General features: G+C 36.7%; 1 protein-coding gene across 4 annotated transcripts; it reads left to right on the top strand.

Annotated features, from left to right (window-relative positions):
* Positions 1 to 758: 758 nt before the first annotated feature.
* gripap1 (GRIP1 associated protein 1) lies at positions 759 to 27,779 on the top strand. Of its 4 annotated transcripts, none has more exons than XM_087781274.1 (30): positions 759 to 862; positions 1,954 to 2,020; positions 2,551 to 2,612; positions 2,683 to 2,709; positions 2,826 to 2,933; positions 3,020 to 3,176; positions 4,067 to 4,203; positions 4,586 to 4,625; positions 5,405 to 5,475; positions 6,227 to 6,274; positions 6,355 to 6,386; positions 6,807 to 6,854; positions 6,928 to 7,027; positions 7,099 to 7,176; positions 7,395 to 7,487; positions 7,607 to 7,648; positions 9,534 to 9,668; positions 9,740 to 9,835; positions 9,890 to 10,000; positions 10,125 to 10,226; positions 10,287 to 10,400; positions 11,364 to 11,441; positions 14,831 to 14,926; positions 16,582 to 16,638; positions 16,857 to 16,956; positions 19,009 to 19,139; positions 20,720 to 20,836; positions 22,521 to 22,614; positions 26,030 to 26,202; positions 26,968 to 27,779. In XM_087781274.1, the coding sequence occupies exons 1-30, from the start codon at positions 821 to 823 to the stop codon at positions 27,022 to 27,024; spliced, it is 2,613 nt and encodes an 870-aa protein (XP_087637400.1). In that variant the 5' UTR covers positions 759 to 820; the 3' UTR covers positions 27,025 to 27,779. The 4 variants fall into 4 exon arrangements, with proteins under 4 accessions (XP_087637400.1, XP_087637398.1, XP_087637399.1 ...); XM_087781272.1 differs by having other exon boundaries at positions 5,297 to 5,475; XM_087781273.1 differs by lacking the exon at positions 7,607 to 7,648 and having other exon boundaries at positions 5,297 to 5,475.

Genomic DNA, 27,779 nt, shown 5'->3' with positions numbered 1-27,779 from the left:
TTGTTGTTGTTTTTAATGCAATTGCTTTTGTTTAAATAATTGCATTAGATAATGTTATATAAACTTAGTCAATGTGTAAAGGTTGACATTTTTTCTATTTAATAATAATTTAAAATACATGTATATTTATAACGATTTTTACATTCTAAACCCCAACATACATTTTCTAAAGTATACGTTTTAACTTATAATATATTTTTAATTCAATATAAAACTGATTTACACATGTTCCCATCATTTGAATACAAAATATTAAACTTAGAACATTTATATCTGAACTTTTATTGAATTGGTATATCAAACTAAAAAAATCAATTAATTCAAAAAATATTCTATTCCTAAAATTAAATTATTTGAAATTCTTACTTTCAAAATACGAATGATTTTAATTAATTTTATTTCAAAATGTTAAATGTTTAATAGTCTGATGGCACTGATATACTTACATTTTAATAGAACAAATAAATGAATTTAAAAGTTCAACTTTAATTAAATAAATGATATCGTAAAATTTAGTTTTGAATTAAGCAGATCATGTCGAGTAAAATGAAATATTTTCTTTACACGTAAACATTATATTATATAGGCTTTAGGCTTTCTTTTAATCTGAAAATAGAATAAATAAAAATAAATAAATCCAAAATGCCATTAAAAAACCCAACTATATACTTGGTATTGACTTGATTAATCTGATTCTTTGGAAAAAACCCTCAGAGTGACACCTCTTGTCATCACTCCTCCACTCTCTGCTTGCTCTGCCTTCTCCTCCGCTCCCGCACTAGCTTAGCCTGCTAGCCCAGCAGCTAGCTTAAACACAGCCATGTCGCAGGCTCTATCAGAGGAGGAGTTCCACCGTATGCAGGTAAAAACACGCGCGTCGACACCTCACGTCAGGTGTCTCACCTGTAGAGAGTTGTCATGCGTTTTAAATCCACCTCCATGGATTTATCGACGAGCAGCATCACCTTCTGCAGGGACGTTAGCCGGATGTTGCTAACTGGTAGCTGCTCGCGTCAGGACGCTTGGATTGTTTTCCACTGACATCGATTTTAAAAAGATACAAAAGGGATTTTATAAGAATAAAACGATGCTACTTTAAGATAACATTAATCCTAAATAAGTAATTTTATGTTTAGAGCTTGTTTATTCTGATTAGCCTGCTAACAACTTGAAACATAGTTAGCCTTCTGTATCAACCTTTATTGATACTCTGATGGCGAACAAATGATCAAATACAGCCTGTTTTAAACGGTAATCGATCGATAATGTGTAAACTCGCTGAGCCTGACAGCAACATTAAGTAGTACAAGGACTGTGTTTTGATTCTGCTTTGTACACCGGTTGGCCTTCTACGACAAAATGTTTATTCTAAGATGTTTGCAGGTTTTGCTTCATGATGTCAGTAGAGTCAATATAAACTCCTGATGACGTCATGTCTGTCGTGTTGTCATGTGACCCTGGCGTGTGTTTAGCGGAAGGCTTGTTCTTATCAGTTATTTGACAATACAACGATATTGGCACTGATTAAAACAATAAATACAAATAATCAGATCAACGTAACTATAAGTGAAGTTTGAAGCCAGTATGTCAAGTTGTTTGTAAACATGTCACTTCAACATTTACTCTACCTCCTTTTTTTTTACTCACTTATGTTAAAGAAGTTGAAGAATAACCTTTATTTAGATGTAAAAGTGTTGGATGATAGGAATGGGGATTTGTTTTGGATCGGTGTGTAATGTCGGGTGTCACAAGACTCGATTGTAACGGGTCATCTGATTTACTTCAGCCTGACAAACTCATTTCGAAACACTTGTTTTTTTCATTTATTTATTTGGAAATCTGAGCATTTGATCTTTGATTCTCTATTAAGGGTCTTGAATTTAAGCGCAGTTTTATTGACATTCAAAATCCAATCTAGTATTTGTGAAAAAGAAGATCTGTTTTGTTTTGCAGGCGCAGCTGCTGGAGCTGCGGACTCAGAACTACCAGCTGTCGGATGATCTCAGGAAGAATGCTGCGGGTAAAGTAACAGCTTCTCGTTGATACTGTTTTCATCTGGAATGATGCGACACGTCGCTTGCTTCACTGTCAACATTGATTTAAAATATAAGGCCAAAGGATTATTTTTTGTTGTGAATTGCACAAAAGAGAGCCTAAAAGAAAATGATGAGAAGCATTTTAGTTTTAGTTTTTCTCATCACATGATGCAAAAAAAAAGATATTTAGGAAAAGTAATTTAACCTGCATCATGAAAACATGAGCTGAGCCAAAGGCTGTCAACCAGGATTTTTAAGAAGGAAAACCTTCTATAAGTTGAATACTTGGTGTTCATTTTTATATTTTACCTTAAATACAGAGTAAGGGAGATAATTATTCTTTGTTTACATATGATGAAACATTATATATACATATTTAAAGCAAACATAATTCGGTGAAGTCGTTCTTCATTGAGACTGAGTTGCAGACATTCAAACCAGCAGACGGTTCACAGTCAATTATTCATGTCACTGGAGTTTCCACAAATTGATTTTGAAACTTGAAATCTTTCAGAGCTCAACGCTGTTCGGCAGAAGAATTTTGCTCTGGAGAAAGATTTTGTCAAAGCACAGAAGGTAAAGAAACGTCAGGACTGATAAGGATGTCATAAATGTTAACCTACATGTGTTTTTCTTATCAACTCAGGCCGTGAACAAGAGCAAGAAAGCTCTGGTGAGTTTTCCTTTTTGTTTTCCCTGTGGTTGCCATTGGTTACGCTGTTATAACCCCATCTACTGCCTTATTCCTCCTGCTTTTACCGTTTGCTCACCTATCTTTGTCGTCTCCAGGAGGTGGATGCTTTACTGAGCGAGAATGAGATGCTTCAGGGGAAACTTTATAGTCAAGAGGAGGACTTCAGGCTGCAGAATAGCACACTAATGACAGAGCTCTCTAAGGTGGGTGAGTGTGTGGGTGAGAGTTTAAAATATGTATCAATAAAACATTGTTTTTGTTGTTGTTGTTGTTGTTGTTGTTGTTGCAGTTATGTACACAGATTGAGCAGCTTGAACAGGAGAATCAGAAACTCAAAGATGGTGGTCCCACTGTGAGTGTGGCTGTCGACTCCTCCACCAGCGTCGTGGACGGAGAGCTGCTCAGACTCCAGGCCGAGAACTCCGCTCTGATGAAGCAGCTCAAAGGTTTGTGCTTGAGTTTATGTATGGACTCGACAAGATAGAAAGAAAGTCAGTCGAACTCTTAAATTCGTTGACAAGTCAAGTTTAAAAATAAACCCTTATGTTACGTTATAATACATAATGTTACGCTGTGTAATTACGTTATGTTTCCTAATGTTAAGTAAAGTTAAGTAACATTGCGTTATGTAATAGGTTGAGTTACTTTACGCTGTGTTACGTTACATAATGTTATGTTACATAATGTTATGTTACTCTCGTCTATGTAACCTTATATTAAGTTACGCTATTTTACATTATGTTAGGCTACGTTTTATAATTTTATAGGTATATAGATCAATACTACCTGAAAGGTGTTTTAATTTGAAAAAAAGATGGTATTTTTTCTGAAGTAACACTAGTCTGTGACACGTCAAGACGCTCGTTTCAGTCAAATTTACTCAAAAATAAACCTGTAAATTATAGAAAATTAGTGAAACACTATTAAAATTATTTATAACAGTGTATTTATTAAAAAAAAATGAAATTTACAAACTATATTGTTAATTAAATTCATGTTGAAATAAAGAAATGAGTACAGATTTAAAAAATAATCGTAAGAAGGATGTTGGTTGAAATCTGGATTATATATTAAGTCACACTTTGTAATTGACGTTGTATTACCTGGTTAGTAATAAGATTTTAATGTCCAGTGTTGTAAAGACAACACAGGATTTTTGTGGGGATTTCAGTACAGAATAATAAAGAAATAAACAACTATAAATAAAATGAGATAAATAAAATACTATACATTATATTAATGGGACATATAAACTATGAATCAGTAAAAAACGCAACAATATAATGCATAATATTCAATTAAATATCTGTATATTAACAACCTCTCATGTCCTCAGCCCTCCAGGATCGCTGTGACAAAGAGCAACAGAAACCAAGTGCTGTCAGTGAGACGGACGGAGCCAATGGAGTTTCTGACGTCACAGACAAAGGGGAGGAGCCATCAGCAGTGGGAACCAATGAGAGGCTTGAACAGGTAAAAGGATAATATAGAAGTTGATGAACTGTTTTTTATCCTTTAAAAATAAAAATTGAAGATTTTTGGGGTCAGGAAAAAACTAAATCAATTTACAAGCCTCAAATGTCACTGAAATTATATTGGAAGTGATTTAAAAGTAGCATTTCTTTGTATTTACGACTGCTTTAAAGTTGTTAAAGTTACTTTTACAACAATAAAAAATCTTTTTCAATTATAATTTTATTGGACAGATATAGTTATATATAAACTAAAGTTTACATAAATTACATTGGAAATTATTTATTAATAATAATAAAAAAAAACGCACGCAAAACAACACATTGGTTTAATAAAGCAATATTTCTTATTTAAAAAACTACATTTTTATTTTCCTCAACAGACAGACGCACAGGTTGTGCAGACCGAGGAAAGGCTGCATGGTGAGTACATGAATTATTATTTATTATTATTAATGTATTGTATTATTATTGTAGTCTACATGTATTGTGTGATAAAGGATAGTCAACATTCTACTATTGCTTTGAAAAATAAATCAAAATGAACACAAGTTTTTGTTTACAATTAAGTAATATAATATATTTTTTTAAATGGGTGGAGGCTTTCCTGACCGGGATTGTTTGTTGTTACCTTCACTAAAAGGGTCTTTCAAAACAGTCTTTAAGTAGATCAGGGAGCCGGTTCAGGGCAGACACACACTACGAGCTGATCAGCGACTGGAACCCGATGATAAATGAATGGTCAGGAAAGTGTTGCTCGATCAGCTTTTTTTTTTCTTTTGCTCTAGCAACGACTCATTTTCTGGCAATGCTGCAAAACACGGAAGCCATTTGTCCTTGTTAACATTTGTAATTTGAACTGTCACCTGCTGCTCTACACAACACACTCACAACATTTCCAAAAATCTTTTTTATCTTGGAATTAAGGGCGATAATAATAGATCAATATGTTTATTCAACCCATCGTTATTTTTTTTTATTCACTAAAGCCACAACATGCAGTTTTGCCTGTGGAACGAACCTGTTGTAAACCTTGAGATCACAGCTTGTGTAGTGTGTGTCTGGCCTAATATACTGCCCCCTGCTGTGTGCAGCGACCCCTGTAGGCCTGTCAGAGAAGAGCGTAGAGAAGATAGTAGCTAAGCAGGCAGCGCTAGGCTGGTCGGCCGCTCTCTGTCCAATAACTCACTGCTTTGGACCAGAGCTGGAGATGGCCCTGAACACCGAGCAGGAGGAGAAGAGGCTGCTGAAGGAGCAGATCCACAACCTGGAGGTAAAGATCTTTATCCACATTTCATTTATGTATTCATATAAATATTGGATATTTTATTTTGTATATTAGAAATTAAATCATATTTAAATTGAACGAAGACGCAAACATTTTAAAAATCCATGCACTTTATTTTTCTGTACATGTGTTGAAAATGTATTCAAAAACAAGTTAAATTAGACTGTATTATCAAAGTATAAATACAATAAATAAAAAAAAAAGCCACAACCTTAAGGTTAAACATTTCTCTACATTTAGTTTATTACTATACAAATATTGGATAATTAATCTTAAGACAAGATCATATTTAAAATATTAATAATATTTAATAACACATTTAATATTACTGTTAAATGATCTTTTTTCAATTAGAAATAAATATAAATAGCACAGTTTTGCGTAAAATATTTTTATATAGAACAATATATTATCAATGCATCTATCTAAAAAAAAGAAATATGCAATTAATTATTAAATTATGTATTATCAAAGTATATCTAAGTCTAAAAATAAACATGTAAGATGTACATTGTTTTTACATTACATTTAGTTAATTTATTATTAAAATACTGTATTTATTATTGTGAATATTATAGATTAAGGTAATATTTTAATAACTTTGAAAACACAGGATTTTGAATAGCAAATAAATTATATTCAATAATTTTCTATCAGCTTATTCTCTTCTCATCCATCGGCAACATTTGTTAACACAAACTGGTGAGTCTTAACATTTGTATTTGTTTCTCCACAGGCGTCCAAACAGGCTGAAGTGACTAAACTTCAGGAAGAAATAACAAAGGTGAATATTAAACTAAAAATATTGCTAACATTTAAACGTGTGAGTTATAAATAACACTTAAACTCGCATGTGTTTTCCAGCTGACAGACAAATTAAAAAAGAAGCAGGAGAGGTACGTAATCTTTCTCTTACACTTATAATGAAATATTTTCTAGTTATTCTTTAAATTATTACATACTTAACTGCTAAAACATGTATATCATTCTTTAATACATGGAGATAATATATAGGCCTTTTGAAGAGGTGCATGCTGGGTAATGATGACTTCCTTTTGCAAACTCAAAAGTTCATCCAATGAGTCCATTTACTTAAAACTGTTTAAACTGTATGAAGTTTTCATTATGTTGTAGAGTGTTTTATGTTTTTTGGTTTGGTTTTCAATTTGTGTTCAATTTGGGCCAAGTTTTACACGTTATTTTATTTTAGGAATCTGTTCCATCTTCACCTAATTATATGTATAGTGACAATAAATGAAGAGAATATCATGTCATCGGCCTGAATTTGTCTTTCAATTTGTTTTGTTTCTTTATAGTTTTCAGCGACTGCAGGCGGAGAAGGAGGCTCTCTACAATGACAGCAGGTTCAATCAATTAAATGTGGTAAAGAAAATGCTCTTTTATGGATTAAAAAAAACCTTTTTGTACCTTTTGTAGGACAAAAATAGATGAAATCAACCAGAGGAAGGAAGAAGAACTGAAGACCATGAACGTCCGTGCACAGAAGCTTCAGTCCGACATCCTCGCAGCCAATCAGGTCTCTAATGGCGTCACGATCTACTGGTGCTTCTCTGGACTTTTCTGACCAGTTTTTTTTTGCTTTTGTAGGTGTCAGTGGAGCTGAGGGAGCAACTGCAGAGCAAAGAAAAGGAACATGATGTTGCTCTTAACGTCTTGAAGGAACAGGTACATGCAATCCTCACCTTATAGGAATTAATAAAATACAACAAAATATGAGAAAAAACGATAATATATGGGTTTAGAAATATGGTTCCTGTGTCTCTGATCCTTCTCGATCTCAGTTTCCAACCTCTTCGTCCTAATCTCTGAGCTATCCTTCTGTTTTGTTTCTCATTTCTCTTCTGCTTCCGCTGGTCCGCCTTCGTTCTTCCACGCGCCTGCAGGTAGCCAATCAGAGCGCAGTCAGTCAGGAGCAGGTGGAAAACATCCTGCAGGAGAACGATGCTCTCAGGACTAACCTAGCTGCTCTAGAACAGGTAAACGAGCAACCGAGGAGACACAGGGAAGATTCAACAATACATTTATTGGGAGGAATAACATCCCAATCATTCCAGTTAGATGCTATTTGTTTTGAGAGCTACATTCATTCTTCCAGGAAAACACTGCTCTGCGGACAAATCTGTGTGTTCTTGAAGAGGTAACGACTCCCCAGGATTTTTAGTTCTTAGCCTTAGATTATCTTGAACTAGAATAGCTTTTGTTAACCCTTAACTTACCTTAACCATTTCTATTTCACTAGAATCCGTTCTAGAAATGGTTGATTAACTCCTTTACTGCCTTGTATTATCTAACTCTAGTAATATTAATAAATATAAATATTCTATTTCACTCATTTTCTACTCACCTTCACGTCGAATAAGGGTTGGGATTATTTTCAGAGTAATCTGTTGTTTTTTAGAATTATAGACAAAAAAGTTTGTTCATTTTTATGTAGCGACTGGAGCTCAGTTGTCTTCGTCCAAAAAGACACTTAAAAACATCAAAATACCTCCATACGCGTCTGTAACGTCCATTGTGTATTGAAGCCTCGACATGAGTAAGGGTTCTGACAAAATTAAACAAGTCTTCATTTTAAACAGTCGCCTGCAGTTAATACAAAACTCTGCTGCAGCGAGAATTCTGACCCGCTCTAGTAGGAGAACTCACATTTCAACGATCCTTAAAACTCTGTTTTGGCTGCCAGGTTCTTTCAGGAAAAAAATTAAACAAGTCTGTATACTATATATATATAGTCGACATGAGGGTGAGTCGAAAAATTTAGTGAAATTAGAATTTTGAGTCTGGTTCTGCTTGAGGTTTCTGCCTGTTTAGAGAAATGTCCTTCTCGCCACTGTCGCTTATTGACCTGTTTTTTCTCTTCTCTAATATAGTTTAAAAGCCTTTAGAAAACTGTTCTGATTTAAAACTAGACGTTGACAAGTACGTTACCAAGGAAACATAATACATTGAATTATTACTGCGTATAAGAAGTATTGTCTTCAGATAGAAAAAGTTTGGATTAGGAAACTTCAACATAAAGAGGAACTAGTATTTGGTTTAAGGAAGAGTGGAGTTTCTTTCTTTCAAATTCTCCCCAAATAACCTCGACTAAACTTCCTATTCTCTCCATTATTTCACACTCCTCTGATCAATCCCACACAAAAAAATACTACCTTCACACAAAAAGTATTTTTGAAGCACAATATTTTAAAAATACTTTTCCATTCAGTTGATGGATCCAAATATTCTCCCACTGAATTTTTAACCTCCTTTGCTGCTGTGTTGCCTCTAAATCTTTAATAACATCCTGCGGTTTTCGACAAGATAGAGTTTCCGAGTTGTTTTTGATACACTCCAGGTCTGTTGACCCTTAATGGAAGGTTACACAAAATACTTTCTGTCGTCTCCTTCTTGAAATACCGGTTGACTTTCCGAACCTTCCACAAGATTCAAGACCCAAATATTCCCGCGACTGATACCATTGGCTTTTTTGTTTTCTTTAGATCCAAAATGATAGACATTTGTCTGGATATTTTAAATGATGTTAAGTTTATAATGGCATTTTAAATCTTGTTCTCTTGAAGATTGATCTTATTATTTATTACGCGCAATCTTTTTTCATTTCAGATTCATTTAATCTTAATGAAAATGTAGTTTTTGTCACAAACAAAGGCGGAATTTTCTCTCTAGAAACTCTTTCTGCTGTTACATATTGCAAACTAGAGTATTCACTCAGTTCATTCCTGAAGTTTATACCACAGTTGACGATCATATTGTGTATCTCCCTCCAATTTACTGTTCAAATACAACGAAAATGACCGCTTCTTTCAATTAGATAACACATTTAGGAATATGAAATATCCTGATTATTCCTTAAAACATATTGTCCTCAACTCTGAGTGGCCCAAAGGTCAGTTTTTTTAAAAGATAAGTCCATTTTTCCGGGTTTAAACTTTGCCTCAAAAGTGCCATTAAACACGGTCGGACTTCGGTTGGCTCGGTTCCGGTGCACACTTTGTGAATCGGCGATTTGTTTGGTCCAGATTCAGACTGCGAAGACGCAGGAGATGAACCTGCTGCGAGAGCAACAGGACGCACTGGCGGCGGAGCTGCAGCAAAGAAAAGCCGAACAAGAGAGTCTACTGGCGCAGAAAGATGACCTGAATTCCCAACTCCAGGTAGATCCAAGAACTCTCTTTGTCTACTCATCCAATAGTTGATGTTAAAAGTTTTTATTTTTTATTTTCAGGAGTCAAGTTTCGCCAACAGGAAGTTATTAGAACAGCTAACCGACGAAGGGATAGAGAAAGACAACCTTGTCCGAGAGCTGAGCGAATCTAAAAAGGTGCGTTGATTCATAAACGTTCTTTGAGTTCTTTGTTAATGTTTTTGCTCGTAGACGGCAGAAAAGAGGAAGGCCATGTTGGACGACATGGCCACGCAGCTGAATCAGGAGAAATCCGTCCACAAGGAGGCGCTGTCGGACCTCAAACTACAGCACGAGAAGGAGGTGAGAGAAGGGATCAGAGCTCATGACTCTCAAATGATCGAGTTTTTAATCAAGAATATATTTTGTGTCCTGATTAGTAAAGTAAACCACAAACTTTTAAGTCTTTTTGGTTTTTCCTCGGCAGGTTCTCGGAGTCCGGGCGCGATACGAGAAAGAGCTCCGAGGACTCCACGAGGACAAGAATCGCTCCGAGGAAGAGATTCGACAGCAGCTCAAGGACGAAAAAGTAACGTGTTTAAAACCCGGAGTGATGGAGGGGATTCTGATCGTTCTCTGTATTTATTAGGCCAAGACAAAAGAGTTGGAAGGTCTTCAGCAGCAAGTGGAGGAGCTGCAGTCTCAGGTCCAGTCGATGGAGGGAACCAAAGGATGGTTCGAGAGACGCCTCAAGGAGGCCGAGGTCAGCCTTTTCTTACTTTTTATGTGTCAAACCCAAGGCCCACCAAGTCATTCTTTGTGGCCGACTGATGGTTGTCTCAAAATCAGAGTAGATTATGATTTTTCATTAGATAATTAATCAATTCAGCTTCTTACTCTTACTTCCTAATTGGTTAATTTACATTTGTTTGGTCTCAGCTTGGACTGCTTTTGTCTCCATGTGTGATTGAGTTTGACAGCCCTGTTCTACATATTCCTTTTTTTTTTTCTTTCTTTGTTAAGAGACTTTTTAAGTAGTACAAGTTGGATTTAATTTGTCGTCGTAATATTGAATTGTTGAATTTAACATTTTTTAAATATTGAATTGTTGTCGCTTTATATATATTTTTTTAGAATTCTTATATCAACATTTTTCTATTGAATTTCAAAGGCTACCAATTAAAAACTTTTGCATTAAGAACATTCATTTTCAAGATATTATTTCCTGATTTCAGCGACGTCAATTTTAAAACCATTTTTTTCAACTTTCTGTAGCCAAAATATGATGAATTTTTCCCGTTTTTTGAGGCTTCAGACAACAACATTTTCAACATTTGGGAAACATTTATTTGCGTTAACATTATCCGCTAGATATTAAACTATGGTTTTAATTGACATTATTTCCCGATTTCAGAGACGTTGATTTTTGACAATTATTTTCAACTTTCAGTATCGAAAATATGTCGAATTTTCCTGTTTTTTTGAGGCTTCAGAAAACAACTTTTTCAAAAAAATGTCAACATTTGGGCGACATTTATTTTATTATTTTATTTTAATTTTATTATATATTTTTTATATTAAATTATAACTAAAAAAGATTAGAAAAATAATTCTATACATTTTTTTTCTTCAAGTTTCTACATTTTGAATGTTGATTTCAACCATTGAATCATCTGATGATACGTCCATAGAACTCACAATGATTTTTGATCCGGTCGGTTTCTAGGAGAACATGGAGAAGAAGACCCTTGAACATCAGACGGAGGTCGAGGGTCTGCAGAAGGAGCACACACTTCATTTGGAGGTACCATCACACAGAAAACATGTCGCCACTATCTTGTTCAAATAAGCATGTGCGTGAGTTTCTAGATACGATCAGTGTCGAACTGCCTTCTTCACACAATCAAGTTTGGCTCTAATTAAACGTGCCTCTAATTAAAGCGTGTGGGTCTCCATGGCAACACAGAGGAGTTCAAGCGTGTTAACAGCAGATCAGAGTGGAGGAGGCGCTCGCGAAACAACCACAGTCTGTCGGCGCTTGGAAAGCCTTTGGTGCAATCTGTCGGCATTCTGTTAAAATTAGCGAGTTTTTTTTAATTTCTCGCGGTGACAGTTACATTTGTTTTGAATGGTGAGAATTTGACCCCGAGGTCGGCAGAAACAAATGTTAGCTTCCACTCGTCTTCGCCACCACTCCTCCACAAGCATACGTAGACGAGGAGACGCCGTCCAACGATAGAAACGTTGTTTGTGTTATTGTTTTGGCAGGAGATGCTGTTATCATGAGCGCTTTTATTTTGCCTCTTATTAGGAATTCATCCTCAAAACTTACTTCACGTATCCAATGATGACGGACATTTTGACATTCTGCTCTCTTTGTTTTGACCCTGAACATGGACGCTCTTCCCCTCAGGGCTAAAGTCATTCACCTTTTGTTCCCCAATCATTCTGCCGTCTCGTAATGACACTATAAAACACTATAAGCCTCACATCTAAGGCTATTTCTACTTATTAGCTCCTCCTTACATCACTGATCTGATCCAGCCTTACTCCCCAGCTCGGGCTCTGAGGTCTGTGGATCAGAATCTACTGATGGTTCCACACACACGGCTCAGGACCAGAGGAGAGAAATCTTTTCAGGCTGTTGCTCCTAAGCTTTGGAACGATCTTCCTCTCTATTTGCGCTTGATGGATCCTTGATGATGACTCCTTTAAGAAACATCTTAAGACGTTTCTATTTGTTCAGGCTTTTCCTTGATTTTCTGGAACTCCTATGTTGTTCTCACTATTATCTTGATCTTTAAAGTATTTACTTTTTTGAGTATTGTTTTGATTGTTTAAGCGCTTTGTGACCCTGGTCTCGAAAAGCGCTATATAAATAAATTTAACTTACTTACTTACTTATTAAGTTCTCATTTCCAAACCATTTTTCAGGTAATGGGATTTTTTTTTAGATGTTGAAAATCCAGTCCGGAGACTCTTCGGAGCCGATCATCCCCGTTTTCCTCATGTATTCTGTGGTTATTATCTGTCATTGATGAAGGAAGAAGGAGTTTCTTTGTGTGCTGAGCTTCAAGGAGTTTTCTTACCGAATTGGCTGGAATACTGAGAGGAAGGGGGGGTCGAGCGAGTGTTTTATCAGCGGGATAACAGCCCTGTTTCAAAACCCGAACAGGAAAGCTTAATAGGAAAAGTTAATTAATGAAGGAAGAGGTCTAATTAGCTGGCAGGTCAGGTGCTTTTTGCAGGTACGCTGTGTGTCGAGTCGTTCAATCTTTCTGTTGAGGAGCATTTGCCGCTTTTAGGCATCATTAATAAGCAGTAAAAATTAATGAAATACTCCTCTAATCTTCTTATTATATGTCTCTGTGTGAAGCGTGATTCATTTGAAAGCATTTTAATTTCCTTGTTTGCTGAAATGCTCCATTACTTTCACCAATATTAGGACATTTACAGCCTGTTTTACCAGGAAATATGTCAAGTATTGCAGATATTATATCAATTCAAAGCTCATACTTGACTAGAAAATAAACTAGTCCCCTACGTTGACATTTATAAGATGCAAAACTGCGAAAAATATTTTAAAAAAAAAAATGCAAAGGTCATGAAATTTAGCTTTAAATATTGTATTGTCCCTTCGACATCCTTGCATGGACGCTAGCACAACTGAGAACAAGAGGATACAGTCGACTCCAGCAGCTTTTAAACCTGACTTATGGATATATTTTGGTTTTCAAACGATTGAAAGCAGTTACGACTTCATCAAGAGTCATGTGGTCTGTAAATACTGCAACACCAGAGTCAAGTACTCGACAATACTACAACTATATACTTGTGACTACAGTATCACAATATATCATATCTAGCCTCATATCTTGATACGTTTTGTGGTGCGTCATGTTCCGGCCGACCGCGACTGATTCCGGAAAATTACGCAGAAGCTGATAAGAGCTTAAAGAAGGACAAAAACATTGGGAGGTCTTAGAACATTTTTAGAGTCTAATAGCACGAGGAATCAATGAGTCCCTGAGTCTATTAGTGGTGCATCTGGGAAGGAGCATTCGTGCAATCCATCTGCTTCTCTCTTCACTGATGACAGTGTTGAGAGGATCATCCATGATGGACAGTAGTTTGTCCAGTGATCTCCTCTCAGCAACTGTCACCAGTGAGTCCAGCTTCATAATTGAACATATTTTTCTCAGGCCAATCATTTTGGCAATTCCTGTTAAAATAACCTAAAAAATTGTCAAAATTTAAGGAAACGGATCAATGTTTGATTGTAATTTTATGTCTTGGAACATTAAACCCCCAAAATTAAACTTTAATAGTTAAACTTTTGTTGAACAAGTTTGTGTAGCATTTCAACGCAGAATTCTTGATGTTCTGTCATCTTGTTTTTAAAGCTTAAACAAGCTGTAGACGGTGGAGTTGCATTCCAAATTGTTTCCTCAGGATACAAAACCGTCATTTGAGCAATCTTGTTCTTCTGACAGACTTCTTGTGGCTTTTCCCACGAACTTGGTCCATCAGATCCTTTAGCCCTGCATTAATAGTTTAAATATTAGCTACCAAATCCAAAACTTTACATTGAAGACAAGCTGCACAGTCTTGTTTTCGAATGTATTCCAAGACAAAAAATGTATTCTCTTTGGAAGTGAACGGCCTAGCTCAACCTGAAAACAAAACTATAATAAAATATTAAATACAAAATCTGGATCTGGTCTCAAAATATTTAACAAAAATTGACCTTTGAAAAAACGTTAATTTCTTCTTTATTTTTCCTGAATCTACTTCAACTGAATACGTTTTTAATTAATATAAAAGTTGTTTTCCTGTGTTCTCAGTAAGAATCTAATCCTCATCAGAATCCGTGGCTTTTAAAAGTTTGGAGTTTGGACAGATGGAGTGTGATTTTATTTCTCACTCAGGTTGGTGACTTCTTCAGCGAGGTGTTAATTTAGTCTGTAGTGGAATTAATTAGCGGCGGCAGATTAGAACAAAATGAAAAGCACTTCTTCTTCCTTCCAAACCAATTCCCCCCCGCACGCAGGATTAAGAGTGAGAGGGCATCCGTGTGGGTGCTGATTCATCTTCATTTGCTTTTTGTTTTTCGGCTGCGGGAAAGAAAGTTTCTGCTGCGCAGAAATGATTTAACATGTTGTTTATTTGTGTGTGTTTTTTTTGGGTTTGCAGGAGAAGCAGTCGGAGATGGAGGTGGTGAAGCAACAGATGGAGGAGATGGAGAAGCAAAAGGAGGAGCACAACGACACCATCTCAAAACTGAAACAGGTACAAACTTCCTGTTATCACTCAAGTACATATTTATAGTTCCACAGCTGCGCGAGAAAGGTAATCCCCCTCTGCTTTTGATTAATAATTTTGTCGAATCATTTGAGTGATGGATGCCGGGCCTGTGGAGGTGCGCGGGACTTGCTGGAGCGGGGAATTTTTCAAGGGTCTTGTTATGCAGAATGATGAGGGGGGAGTCACGGCAGTGACTTGAGTCAGCAGGTGCTGCTGTGTGTTGATGTAAAGAGGGAGTTTTTGAGTATTTTTCAACTTCTATGAGGCAAGAATTTCGACTACACACTCGCACACAAACTAAAGCAAGCAGAAGTCTGGTTTTCATATCGTCTTTTTACTCACTCATGGCTCAATTTACCTCAATTATCACTAAGTTTGTTATCCTTCACCAAACAATGACTTCCCTTCATCAGTTTAACTGTAGTTTTCCTGACTTACAATCCTTATGAAACACAAGCTTAAGTCATATACTTGTATTAGTTAAATATTGCACTTTGATTTCCTTCAACTTCCTTTGGTTAACAGTGTCTTTGTACTGTTGCTTTACTCGTTCTGTATCTTGGTGGTGCAGTCTTTTGTATCTAAAAGCAAGAGTAAAATGTGTCTTTTTAGAGTTATAGGAAAAGATGTATCTTCATTTTAACGTAGCAACTGGAGCTCAGTTAATGCAAAACTCTGCGGCTCTAGTAGGAGAACTCACATTTCCCTGATCCTTAAAACTCTTTCTTTCAGGATCAATGTTAAAATTCAGATTCTTACTTACTTTCAGAGCTATTCATGGTTAGCTCCTCCGCACATGCTTCCTTTTAAAGCATGTATTTCAACTGTGTATTGTTTTTGACTCTTAAAGTGCTTTGTGACTCTGATCTGAGAAAGGCTCTCTACGAATAATTACTTACTTCATTTATTTGGTCCTTACTTCCTCATGGTATTGTCCGTGACTTTGAAACTTCATCAGGTTTACACTTTAAGAAAGCTTGATTTGAGGTCATAAAGTTTCTAAACAAAATGTTTATTTACGGGAAGTATATTTCGGTATACATTTTTGTAGTCATTTAAGGCTTTATTAACTCTTTTGCCTCTTTTTTTTTTCTTCTTCACAAAACAAATCCCACTTTAACCCGTATTGTCGACTTCCATCATCCCTGATCCTTGTCTTAACATAAAAACGTACATCTTAATAGTTCAAAATATCAACACAAACCTTCATCTACTTCGGTTTAAAGACAAACGCCCGGCGGGCCACGGAAAATTACTTGGCGGACCGGATTTGGCCCACGCCCCTCTACCTTTCTAGATTATTTTCTCCAGATTACTTGGAGGTGTGAAAGCCATAATTGCCCGCTCGGAGACGTAGATGAAAGACCACAGATGGGCGGATCGGTGACGGAATAACCCATTAAGTTTTGGTCCACATCCAGACATTTTGATTTATTTCCTAGGTTGTACGACAAGGACCCTGGCAGATGTCTGTGAGCTACACAGTGCCCTTCGCAATTTTTTTTTTTCTACCAGCAATGACCCTTTAGAACGAGCGGAGAGGAAAAAAATCTGCCTGGTTACTAAAAAAAAACATGTTTTTTCTTGGTTTTATCTGTTGTTTGTGTCCTTCATTCAATCAATGTGTTCTCTTTCTGCAGGAGATAAAAGACACGGTGGATGGTCAGAGGATCCTGGAGAAGAAAGGAAGTGCCGCGGTGAGTTAAAGTCTGTTTTTTCCTTGATGTCAACAAATCCGGATGATTCGACTCTTTGTCGCTCACGCGCCCGGAGACGAACCAGTGAGACGAATTTGAACGGACAAAACCAGAGGGGGGCGGGATATATTTTCAGCAGTAATTTAAGTGCAGCCGTGCATAGAAAATAATAATTAGAGAGTAAATCCCTTTGTGTGTTCCTGTGTGTCTTTGTCCAGCTGAAGGATTTGAAGCGGCAGCTCCAGCTCGAGAGGAAAAGAGCCGACAAACTGCAGGAGCGACTCCAGGAGATCTTGACCAACAGCAAGACCAGAACAGGTACAGACCCCCCCAAATGTATTGGATATATTAGCTAGAATCTAATACAATATATTGTGATGCTGTAGGAACAAGTATATATTTGTAGTATTATCGAGTACTTGACTCTGGTGTTGCAGAATTTGCATACCACATGACTCTTGCTGGAGTCCACTGTATCCTCTCGTCCTCAGTCATTGCCGGGATCTCACAGGATTTTATTCTTCCTTTAGCTGCGGAGGACGTAATGACCGCTGCCACCTAGTGGCCGGAAGTTTAAGTCCAGTATTTGACTGGTGTTGCAGAATTTACAGACCACATGACTCTTGACAAAGTCGTAATTGATTTCATATGTTTTTTTAAACCAAAATATGTCCAAACATCAGCTCTAAAAGCTGCTGGAGTCGACTGTATCCTCTCGTCCTCAGTCATCGTCCAGGATCTCGCAGGAATCGTTACCAGCGACCAGAAGTTTGAATGCATCACACACTTGAACAAACACACATGGATATTTGTATATTAAGTTTAAATAATAAATCAAATTATTTTGTTTTATACATAATATTGGGAAATATAAACCATACAAATAAAACGGTGGGTGCACTGTGGTTAGCACGAAGTTTGTATGTTCTTCCCCTATTGCGTGAGTTTACTCCGGTTTCCTCCCACAGTCCGAAAACATACATATATTGATTGGGAACTAAGGGATATTGTGCGCAGGCATGAGTGTGTGTGTGAATGGTTGCGTGCCCTGTGACAGACTGGTGTCCTGTCCAGGGTGTCCCCAGTTTCTCGCCCAAAGAATCTGGGATACGCTCCAGCCCGCAAGTCCCATAAGGGAACAAGTGGCACAGAAATGGAATGAATGAATGAATGAATGAAAAATAAAAACAAAAAAAAAATGTTTTAAAGAATAGCACTGTGCTGTATATATCGATTATGATATTGTGAAAAATAATAATTCTATACAGGTAAGTATAAAAATTTAAGGTCAAATGTAAGTAGCATATAGACCAAAAAATGGTGTTAAAGCGCCAATAAGAAAATTAAGCATATTTGTTTTTGGCTCCCCCCACTGTTGAAAGTGGTGAAATTGCAACAGTGTAATCTTTCTGGCCAAATGGTCAGTTTCTCTCCAATTCTGAGGAACTGTCATGATGGAAATGAATGCAACCGCCATCTCTGACACTGTTAAAATGACGCCTATAGAGTTTTTAACTACCACTCAAAACAAAATCGTCATTAACCATCTGAGCCGATCGTCCTTTAATGTGCTCGGTCCGCTCCTTGTACTCTCCCCAAGTCGTTACTCTCGACACTAAACAAGCTTCTGGAGATTCACTTTCAATCACTGCCACTGGAGCAGAACCTGTTTTGACACTAAACGGGAAGAGTATTTATATCTTCTAAACGGACCGCACACCCCTTTACATAGTCCGGTAAACACTCTCCTTCACACACACACACACACACTATTGTCTGTTTTTTTTAAGTGGCCGACTTGTAATTGTAAAGTGACCGATGGGTCTGACGGTCGGCAGCGTGCGAACCCTGCAGCGAGAGGTTCTGGCTCGGTCCGGAACCTTCTGCTCAATATTTAATGCAGTGCTTTGATTCCCAGAGCTGAGGTGGACACACTGGCGTCTGCTGGCTACACACACACACACACACACACATAAACACACACACAACTGAGCCATGAAATGACTTTTTGTCACAATAAATTCGGCACATTTTGATGATTCTTTAAGTATTTCTTTGTGACAGTGATGACACTTTCACTTTGTTTGACAACACTATCACAGACACACACACCTACACACACACACACACACACAAACACACACACACACAGGAGGAGTGGTGCAGGGGCAGTCCTGAGCATCATGTATAATCAATGAGACGCGATGAATGTTTAAAGGGTTGTTCTGCACAAACTTGAAAATCAGATTTGAAAGTAGCTGCTTATCCTTCTGCACCTTCTTAAAGGGACAGTTCCCTGAAAACAGCGCGGGGTCGTTTGCCGTACATGCGGAAAGTTTGATCCGTCCTTGTGGCTCATCTGGTCCTCAGGTCTGGAGGAGCTGGTTCTGTCAGAGATCAACAGTCCCAGTCGAACGCAGCAAACCGGAGACTCGTCGTCCGTTTCGTCCTTCTCGTACAAAGACATGATTAAAGAGAGCCAGGCGGCCAATCAGAACAAGGTGAGGGATTCCCACGGTGTCACGTTAGTGTCTGGAGACTCCCGTCCAAGATCCAGATTTATGTATAAATCCCAATTTTATTCATGTAGAATTTCATCAGATTTAACTGTGATCTAAATTCTTTAATAGGATGTTTAATCTGTTTTTGTATGTAATTAATGCAGATTAAATCACTTTATATGTTGTGCTATAACTACTTTTAGGGATTAATCTTGATCAAAATGACGAAACCGTAACTGTTCTAGAATCTGTTTCTATGGCGACACGCTGACTAATCCCCATTTCTTTTGACTATCATAGTCCAATTTAGATCCTTTGATTCTATTTCAAGGTTCTCTGACGACTATTTTTAACTTTTTTTTTTTTTTTTACTGTACGCGTGAGTTTCTATTGATAGAAACGCTGGAATTAGATCTTTCAGTTTCAGCTTTTTACGTACGAGCAGTAGAGCCGGCGTCATAAGTCGCATGATGCGGTGACGTCTTTTATTTCAGTGGATTACATTTACAACCTGAAAGATGTGTTGCTAATTTAATAAATGACTGAGGAAGGAGCTCAATGATCCATATCTAACCCCCTTGTTCTGGTTAAAAATTAACATTTGAATTGTCTATAAATGTTTGTTTTTTTATCCATTTTATCTGAAATTATTTAAGATGAAACAAATGTAAGATTTTTAATGCATCATTTTCATACGGAAGAATATCAGTGCAATCCAAATATTGAATGAATAAATTTAATATTTAATATTTAAAATGTTGAATTTTTTTATTGAAACGTTTTTTTTTTTTTTAAATAATTTAATTATTTTATTTATACAATTTAAATTAATGATTTATATATTGAAAGTTTGAATTCTTTATTAATCAAATTATTGAATTAAAATATTTGTATATTTATATTTTGGTTGAATTTTTTTTATGTTTATCAATTAATTTAATTAAATAATTTGAATATCAAAAGTTAAAAAAAACATTTTCTTTGATTATTGATTTAAATGTATTTTTTCCAAAATGAATGGATTTATTAATTTTTTTAAATACAGTTTTTATTCCTATTCCAATAATATTTGTTTTATTTTATTTAATTCAATATTTTTATATTCATAACCACTGAATTTTTTTTTTTTTTTAATATTTGGAAAAATATAATTTTAAATTATTGGATTCAGAAACACGGTAAACTCGGTAAACTTTTATCCATTAATTCTGGAAAAGGTTGGATTTTTCAAATGTATTATTTAATTAAAAATAATGTTAATATAGAAATGATTGAATCCAAATATAAAAAAAGCAAATTTAACCCTTTTTTTGTATATATATTTAAATGAAATTGTTCCAAGAAATAATTGTGCTTTAAAAAACATTCAAAACATTTAAATAAAATCATTCAATATTTGAATGGCTCTGATAATCTTCCATATTTTCACAGATTAATAACTAGTATTTTTAATATCTTTTCACATTTTTATCATCACAATATAATTTTTCCCTTTAACAAAATGACGACTATCATGAAAATAAGTTGCTTTGCTGAGGCTGAAAGTGGAAGACGATGTGATTAATGTAAGAATCTCTCAGTCCGGAGGAGGCAGCCCTCAGTCCCAGCGTCCAGCAGAACTCTCGGACGACGAGGTCGAGGAGTTGTTCCAGCGACTGGCCGAGGTGCAGCAGCAGAAATGGATGCTGGAGGAGAAGGTGAGGTCCCTCTTCCTTCCTCGAGTCACATGATCAGGTCCATCAAGCCTCCACTCACAGCACAGTGGCGGTGAACAAAAACAAGTTCAGCTTGTTTTTTAGGAGTTTATGAGTTTGAGTTGAATTATTGATGGCTGCTGCAGCGTTCAATAGATCCAGGTGCTGCTGCAGCATCGCGGCTCTTATCAGCAGCGATTAGATGATAATTTACCGTCCTCCGGCGCGAGGTTCCTGCATCCGTGGAGGTTTGACCGAGTCACATGTTCATTAGCTTTTTGGTGCTTCTTCTCTCTTATCAGCCCAGCGTGGTAATGACTTTTAAGATGAATGTGTTTGGAAATATGTGCAGCGTTCAAACGCATCAGCTCTTCCTCTCAAGATGTGTCGCTCGTGTTGGCTTTTAATGAAGATGATGAGTCCTCACTGCCTCATTTCTGTCGCGTTAACGTCCGTATCATGATTCATCACCTGACAAAAATGTGTTTTAATGAATATTTAAGAACATTTTCAATAAAAGGATGATGAAGAAATGGTGGGAAATGACTGAACTGGAATGTATTATCATAATGAAAGTGATAATAAAACAGCTCACACAAATAATACACTACAGAAAACCAACAGAGAGTAATTTGCTTAAGAGAAAAGTAACTAGCAAAAGTACATTGATTACGTTTCTTGTTTTCTTGGGTCACTATGAACCATCTTTCATCTCTGTTCTTTATTCCAGTTTATAAGTCAGATTTCTAACCTGACGATAAGAGTATATGTTGGTGGATGCTGCAATCTACCATTTGGATCCATGAATCCGTTAAAAGTCACTCTCTGTGTTGCAGCGAGAGCTTTCAAACGCAGTATTTTTAGCTCATTAATATCGTCAAAACCCAACTGTTTTACTCAAATGTTTCAAATGACCAATCACAGCAGAGTGGGCGTGGTTATGGTCAACAAGATTTCATCTCCGGAAAAAATAAGTGTCGGTGGGCGGAGCTTAAGTACATCTTCTATTGTAAATATTGTTTTGTACAGACATACTGATGAATACAATAAAGGTCAAATATCTATTTGAGAAACACTTAAATCCTTTCCCTTTAATATCCCCTTTTTTTTTTACCCTTGTGTTTTCTCTGGGTCATTGTGACCCGGAAGTCCAAAAAGAAATGCGTCTGAGGTAGTCAAGGGATACCTCAAACACATTCGGAATAAAGTTAGAATTATCTTGAAGAAAAAGTAAAAAAATAAAGGTTGCTTCAATTAAAAAAAAAGCTGTTTAAATTAAAGTCATGTAAAGGTTTTTTAATCTAATTTTTATTTTCCAATTTAAAAAAAAAAAAAACTTCAATTCTTCTACTTTAATAATAAAACAAGAAAAGTACCTTCAATAAAACAAATATTATAGGTAGGACAGTTGTGTCTTAATTATAAAATCCCCCAAAAGTTGTATTTGTACATTAATGTGTACAAAGTGTTGAAGTATTTTTTATATATATTTTTTTTAATGTTTTCATTTTTATTTTATTGAAGCTTCTTTTTTTTTTTTGGTTACAAAAAGCCAAAAACTGTTTGTTAGATCGCCATTCAAATGCCGTCTTTATCTCAGAATCCATGACCTTCAAGTAGATGTTCTGCTGTACTTCTGAGGGACCTGCGGCGATGAATAATTACACACGACACGTTGCATTTTCAGGTGAAACATCTGGAGGTGAGCTGCTCGTCCATGGCCGAAGACATCTGCAGGAAGAGCGCCATCATCGAGACGTACGTCATGGACAGCCGTATAGGTGAGCGATGATTCTATTCTACACATATATGTATAAACACTCTTCACTGAACACACACCCATTCATCCGACGGAGAAGAACGTCTCGCTCTCTCTGGACATAAAGGTTGGAGAACGAAAAGGTCATCATAAAAATCTGCTGAGCGCCTCGACGACCGAGGAATGTCAGCATTTATCGATACTTAAGCTTTGATAATGTGTTCAATTCCGCCGTGTTTCCAGTCGCAAGAGGGTTTGCTTGTCATGGAGCTTCCTGAAAAGAAACGCAAAGTAGTGATCAATCTTGAGGAAAGGTCGAATAAATCATTGCTCTTACTTCTCTTCACCTTAACTCGTGTTTAAATCTCATGTCCAAGTTAATCTTATCTTATTTCCACTGTTACTTATTGCTTTATTCATGTGACCATTGGTTCCCTAACCCTGGTCCAGGATCAGTACCGCACCTCTAATGATGATTACTGTCTAAAAGGTGTTTTATTTTGAAAAAATAAAAGGTATTTTCACTATAGTAACATTAGCCTGTGACTGTTGACACGTCACTTCAGTTTTCAGTTCAAGTTTACTCAACAAATAAACCCGTGAAGTAGTGAAAATATGCAAAACACAAACTTTATATGATTTATAGCCTTTTTCTTTAATCATAAAGTGTTTTTTTCTTTAACAATTGGCGTCTATAAAGCTCATGATTTTAATGATTTTGATCTCTAAAGATGCCAGTGTTTCAAGATAAGATAAGTAAGTAAGTCATTTTTATTTGTATAGCGCTTTTCCAGACCAGGGTCAAAACAATCAAAACAATATTCAATAAAGTATATATTTTAAAGATCAAGATAAAACTGATAACACAACAGGAGTTCCAGAAAATCAACGAAAAGCCTGAACAAATAAAAACGTCTTAAGATGTTTCTTAAAGGAGTCAGTAGATCCATCAAGCGCAAAGAAAGCTATAAGATAAATATTATGAATTAATTCATTAATTAAGATGCATCGAACCTCAAAGAATGAAGAGACGATATCAAAACCGTACTTCCTGTTTGGCCGACAAAGATTTTGACGCCGCACACTGTGAAGTAACTATAAATGGTGATGAGTGTCGTCACACGTTCACTGTTGTGCGCTCAAGAGAGCGGCAGCAGCATCTTCATGCTGACGCTGCAGACGTTTGTAAATATTTAACACCTGTGACTGTCGTCGACTCGCACGCTGATCTGTCCAGATGCTCAACATCTGGTCGGATCAGCGTCGGCTCGCTGGACATGTACTGGTCAGGTTTCTTCTCCGGCACAAACCACCGAAAATATTTGTGCTTTTGAACATCTTCAGCATGTTGTGACAATACCATCAAAATTATGATAACCGTGATGCATTTGGAATCATTTGTTTCATTATTTAATTTACATTTTAAAGGTTGTAGTTTTTAACAATTTTACATTTTATTCAAATAAATATCAACTTTGTTATTTAGTATGTAGTCTTTTTTGCTTTTTATTTACTTGTTTCACAGTAGGGCAAGAAAGTTAATATTATAACACTCGTATCGGATTAGTATCGGTATTAGACGATACTCAAAGCCCAAGTATCGGTATTAGCCGATACTCAAATGCCACAGTATCGGTATTAGACGATACTCAAAGCAGAAGTATCGGTATCAGCTGATATTCAAAGCCCAAGTATCGGTATTAGCCGATACTCAAAGCCCAAGTATTGGTATTAGCCGATACTCAAAGCCCAAGTATCGGTATCAGCCTATATTCAAGGCAGAAGTATCGGTATCAGCCAATATTCAAGGCAGAAGTACCGGTATCAGCCAATATTCAAAGCCTAAGTATCGTTATCATCCGATACTTAAAGCCCAAGTATTGGTATCAGCTGATACTAAAAGCCCAAGTATCGGTATCATTCGATACTCAAAGCCAAAGTATCTGTATCGGCCTATACTCAAAGCCCAAGTATCGGTATCAGCCTATACTCAAAGCCCAAGTATCGGTATCAGCCTATACTCAAAGCACAAGTATCGGTATCATTTGATACTCAAAGCCAAAGTATCGGTATCAGCCTATGCTCAAAGCCCAAGTATCGGTATCAGCCTATAGTCAAAGCCCAAGTATCGGTATCAGCCTATACTCAAAGCACAAGTATCGGTATCATTTGATACTCAAAGCCAAAGTATCGGTATCAGCCTATACTCAAAGCCCAAGTATCGGTATCAGCCTATAGTCAAAGCCCAAGTATCGGTATCAGCCTATACTCAAAGCCCAAGTATCGGTATCAGCCTATACTAAAAGCCCAAGTATCGGTATCATTCGATACTCAAAGCCAAAGTATCTGTATCGGCCTATACTCAAAGCCCAAGTATCGGTATCAGCCTATACTCAAAGCCCAAGTATCGGTATCAGCCTATACTCAAAGCACAAGTATCGGTATCATTTGATACTCAAAGCCCAAGTATCGGTATCAGCCTATAGTCAAAGCCCAAGTATCGGTATCAGCCTATGCTCAAAGCCCAAGTATCGGTATCAGCCTATACTCAAAGCCCAAGTATCGGTATCAGCCTATACTCAAAGCCCAAGTATCGGTATCAGCCTATACTCAAAGCCCAAGTATCGGTATCAGCTGATACTCAAAGCCCAAGTAGCGGTATTGGCCGATACTCAAAAGCCTTAGTATCAGTATCGGGACCAAAAAGTCAGATCGGTATATCCCTAGTTTATCTTTTGCAAAAAACGGAGCATCTTAAAACCCTTCTGTAAGGTCAATTAAATCAGATTACATTTTCTTGTAAGTGTCAAATAATAAGAAAGTTATCAAGACACTTTCCAGTTTAAAAAAGAAAGACAGAAAAAACGGGTCCAAGGGAATCGCAATGATCGACAGTAAAGGAGGCAAAACAACCTTTTGTTTGAGTTTTATACTGAAGGGATAATTGAGGGTCGTCTCCATAATAACTACAATTGTTGTTGTATTTTTAGCTGCATCGTCCTCTCTGAGAATGACCTGCTCCCTCCATCTTTCGCCAACATCTCTCCTTTCCTGGCTTTTTTTTTTTCTTGAGATGCTTTTCAAAAAAATGACGTTCCATTCCTTCGCTCTGAGATCATTGCTCAATGCCTGAGTAAAATTCTTCCTCTGGACTCACCGGAGATCTGCGAAGTTGTAGGAAGGTCTTCGGGTCGACATCAACTCAAAGTGGACATGATTGAGAGATAACGAACATGTTTGTGTTCCGACTTCCCGGCAGAGGCGCGTTCATCGCGAATGTTTCCCGTCACAAATCACCGATGGTTCGTTCATCATCTTCACCACACTGGAGTAATTGAAGCTCCTGCAGAATCAAACCTTCATCTTCAATCTGGACCAGAAGACTCTACTTTTAACCCCTTCTCCGATGATCGCGTCGTCCTTCTCTTTCTCGTCAGATGTTTCCGGCGGCGCCATCGCGGGTCACGGCGGCTCCCAAGGAGAGAGAGGAGGTCTGGGTTCTGTCCTCCGGGATTTGGTCAAACCGGGAGACGAGAATCTGAGGGAGATGAACAAGAAGCTCCAGAACATGTTGGAGGAGCAGCTGACCAAAAACATGCATCTACAAAAGGTCACGTGTGTCGTTTTCAAAGTGTGTTTTTTTGCACGAATATACACTTTTTATTCCTTTAAAATATGTATATTTTTATTTATTCTGTTGTATGGAGGTGAGGAAGATAATAAGAGTAAATATAAAGACAAAACATAAACATAATCGATTGAGTTTGGGCTGTTAAAAACAACATATTAAATACACATACAGATTTGGGGGTTAACCCCTGACAAGGTACCAAAAGACTTTAACAAAGATTACAACTAAAATTAGATCGGGACATACAGTTCACATTAAAAAAAAAACACAATAATAATGCAGTAAAATTCATAAAATAAACATAAGCAACTATTTAATAAATGTAAAATAAGATGTATCTTAAATATTATAAGATAAAAAATATAGTTAAAAATTGTAATGAAAATCCGTCATATTTAAATGAATTATATATGTATTAAAGGACATACAATATATATTGAATTAAAACACTAATGGCGACAAAATGAGGATCCATCTTGTGTCTTTCAACAACAAGGAAAAATAGTTTCCAATTTAATGCAACACTTTATTTTGAAAAGTATTATCATTCGACTTCCTGGCAGTTTGTTTTCGTCATTTTCTGATTTAAAAATACACTTAAATTGTGTTGAATTCTCTTGAATATATTTACAAAGCAACAGCATCCTTTAGCTCAACTCATGATCCAGGAGGAGATAATCTAAGATAAAGGGTTGAAGAATTAATGTCAAAATCATGAATATTAAATCAAAGTTTATATTTTAGGATCTGGAGGTTCTGTCTCAGGAGTTGGTGCGTCACAGCGGACCCACTGAGCACTGAAAAAAAACAAAAAAATCTTAAATCCTGGAACCAGCAGCGTCCTTCTTCCATGACCTCCGACCTGCAGACGAACATCTTCCACGTCCTCCTGCTGAAGAAGATCCGACGCGACGTTGCCACGAATGTACTGTAACTTAGACTCTTTTTATTTAAAGCGCCGGCTCGTCATTGTTGTGGCCTTCACCCCGTGACCCCGAGAGGAAGGTCCTCCCGACCAAAGCTCCGTCGTCGTGTTCTTCTACATCCTCTTCAATTCAGGAAAACTGTAAAAAAGAAAGTCGTCCCATCAGCTTTTTATATTCCTTCTGTTTTTAATCTGACATCACTTCCTGTTTTTTTGGTTTGTTTTTGGTTTGTCTGCTGGTGATTAATCTTGGGTTGTTATGTGTGGGACTTAAATGTTTACAACACCATGTCTTATGTTCAAAAAACTGCCTGTTTCTGTTCTTACACTGCAAGTAAACAAGTAATTATGGACTTAAAAAAAGAAAAAAAGGTGAAAAGTGCTGACAGTGCAGCTTTATAAATGGACGCGCTTTAGATCGGTTAAAAAATAAAGTTGTGTTTTATGAACGAGATGCTGCGCTCGCAATAAACTGTCACTGGATGCTTTTCGTTGGTTTGTGATGTTGAAGTTTGTACATATCTGTGACATGACTGACTGTAATGAAGAATCTACGGAATCTATTTATGAGATTTATCATCACGACGCTAATTATTGTAACTGATGAAGTAAAAAACAAAAACAACACAAA

This window comes from Callionymus lyra, chromosome 19 (genome assembly GCF_982586985.1).
Source record: "Callionymus lyra chromosome 19, fCalLyr1.hap1.1, whole genome shotgun sequence".
Lineage (NCBI taxonomy): Eukaryota > Metazoa > Chordata > Actinopteri > Syngnathiformes > Callionymidae > Callionymus > Callionymus lyra.
Note: the sequence above shows the minus strand (reverse complement) of the source record. Positions and strands in the feature narration are given on the sequence as shown.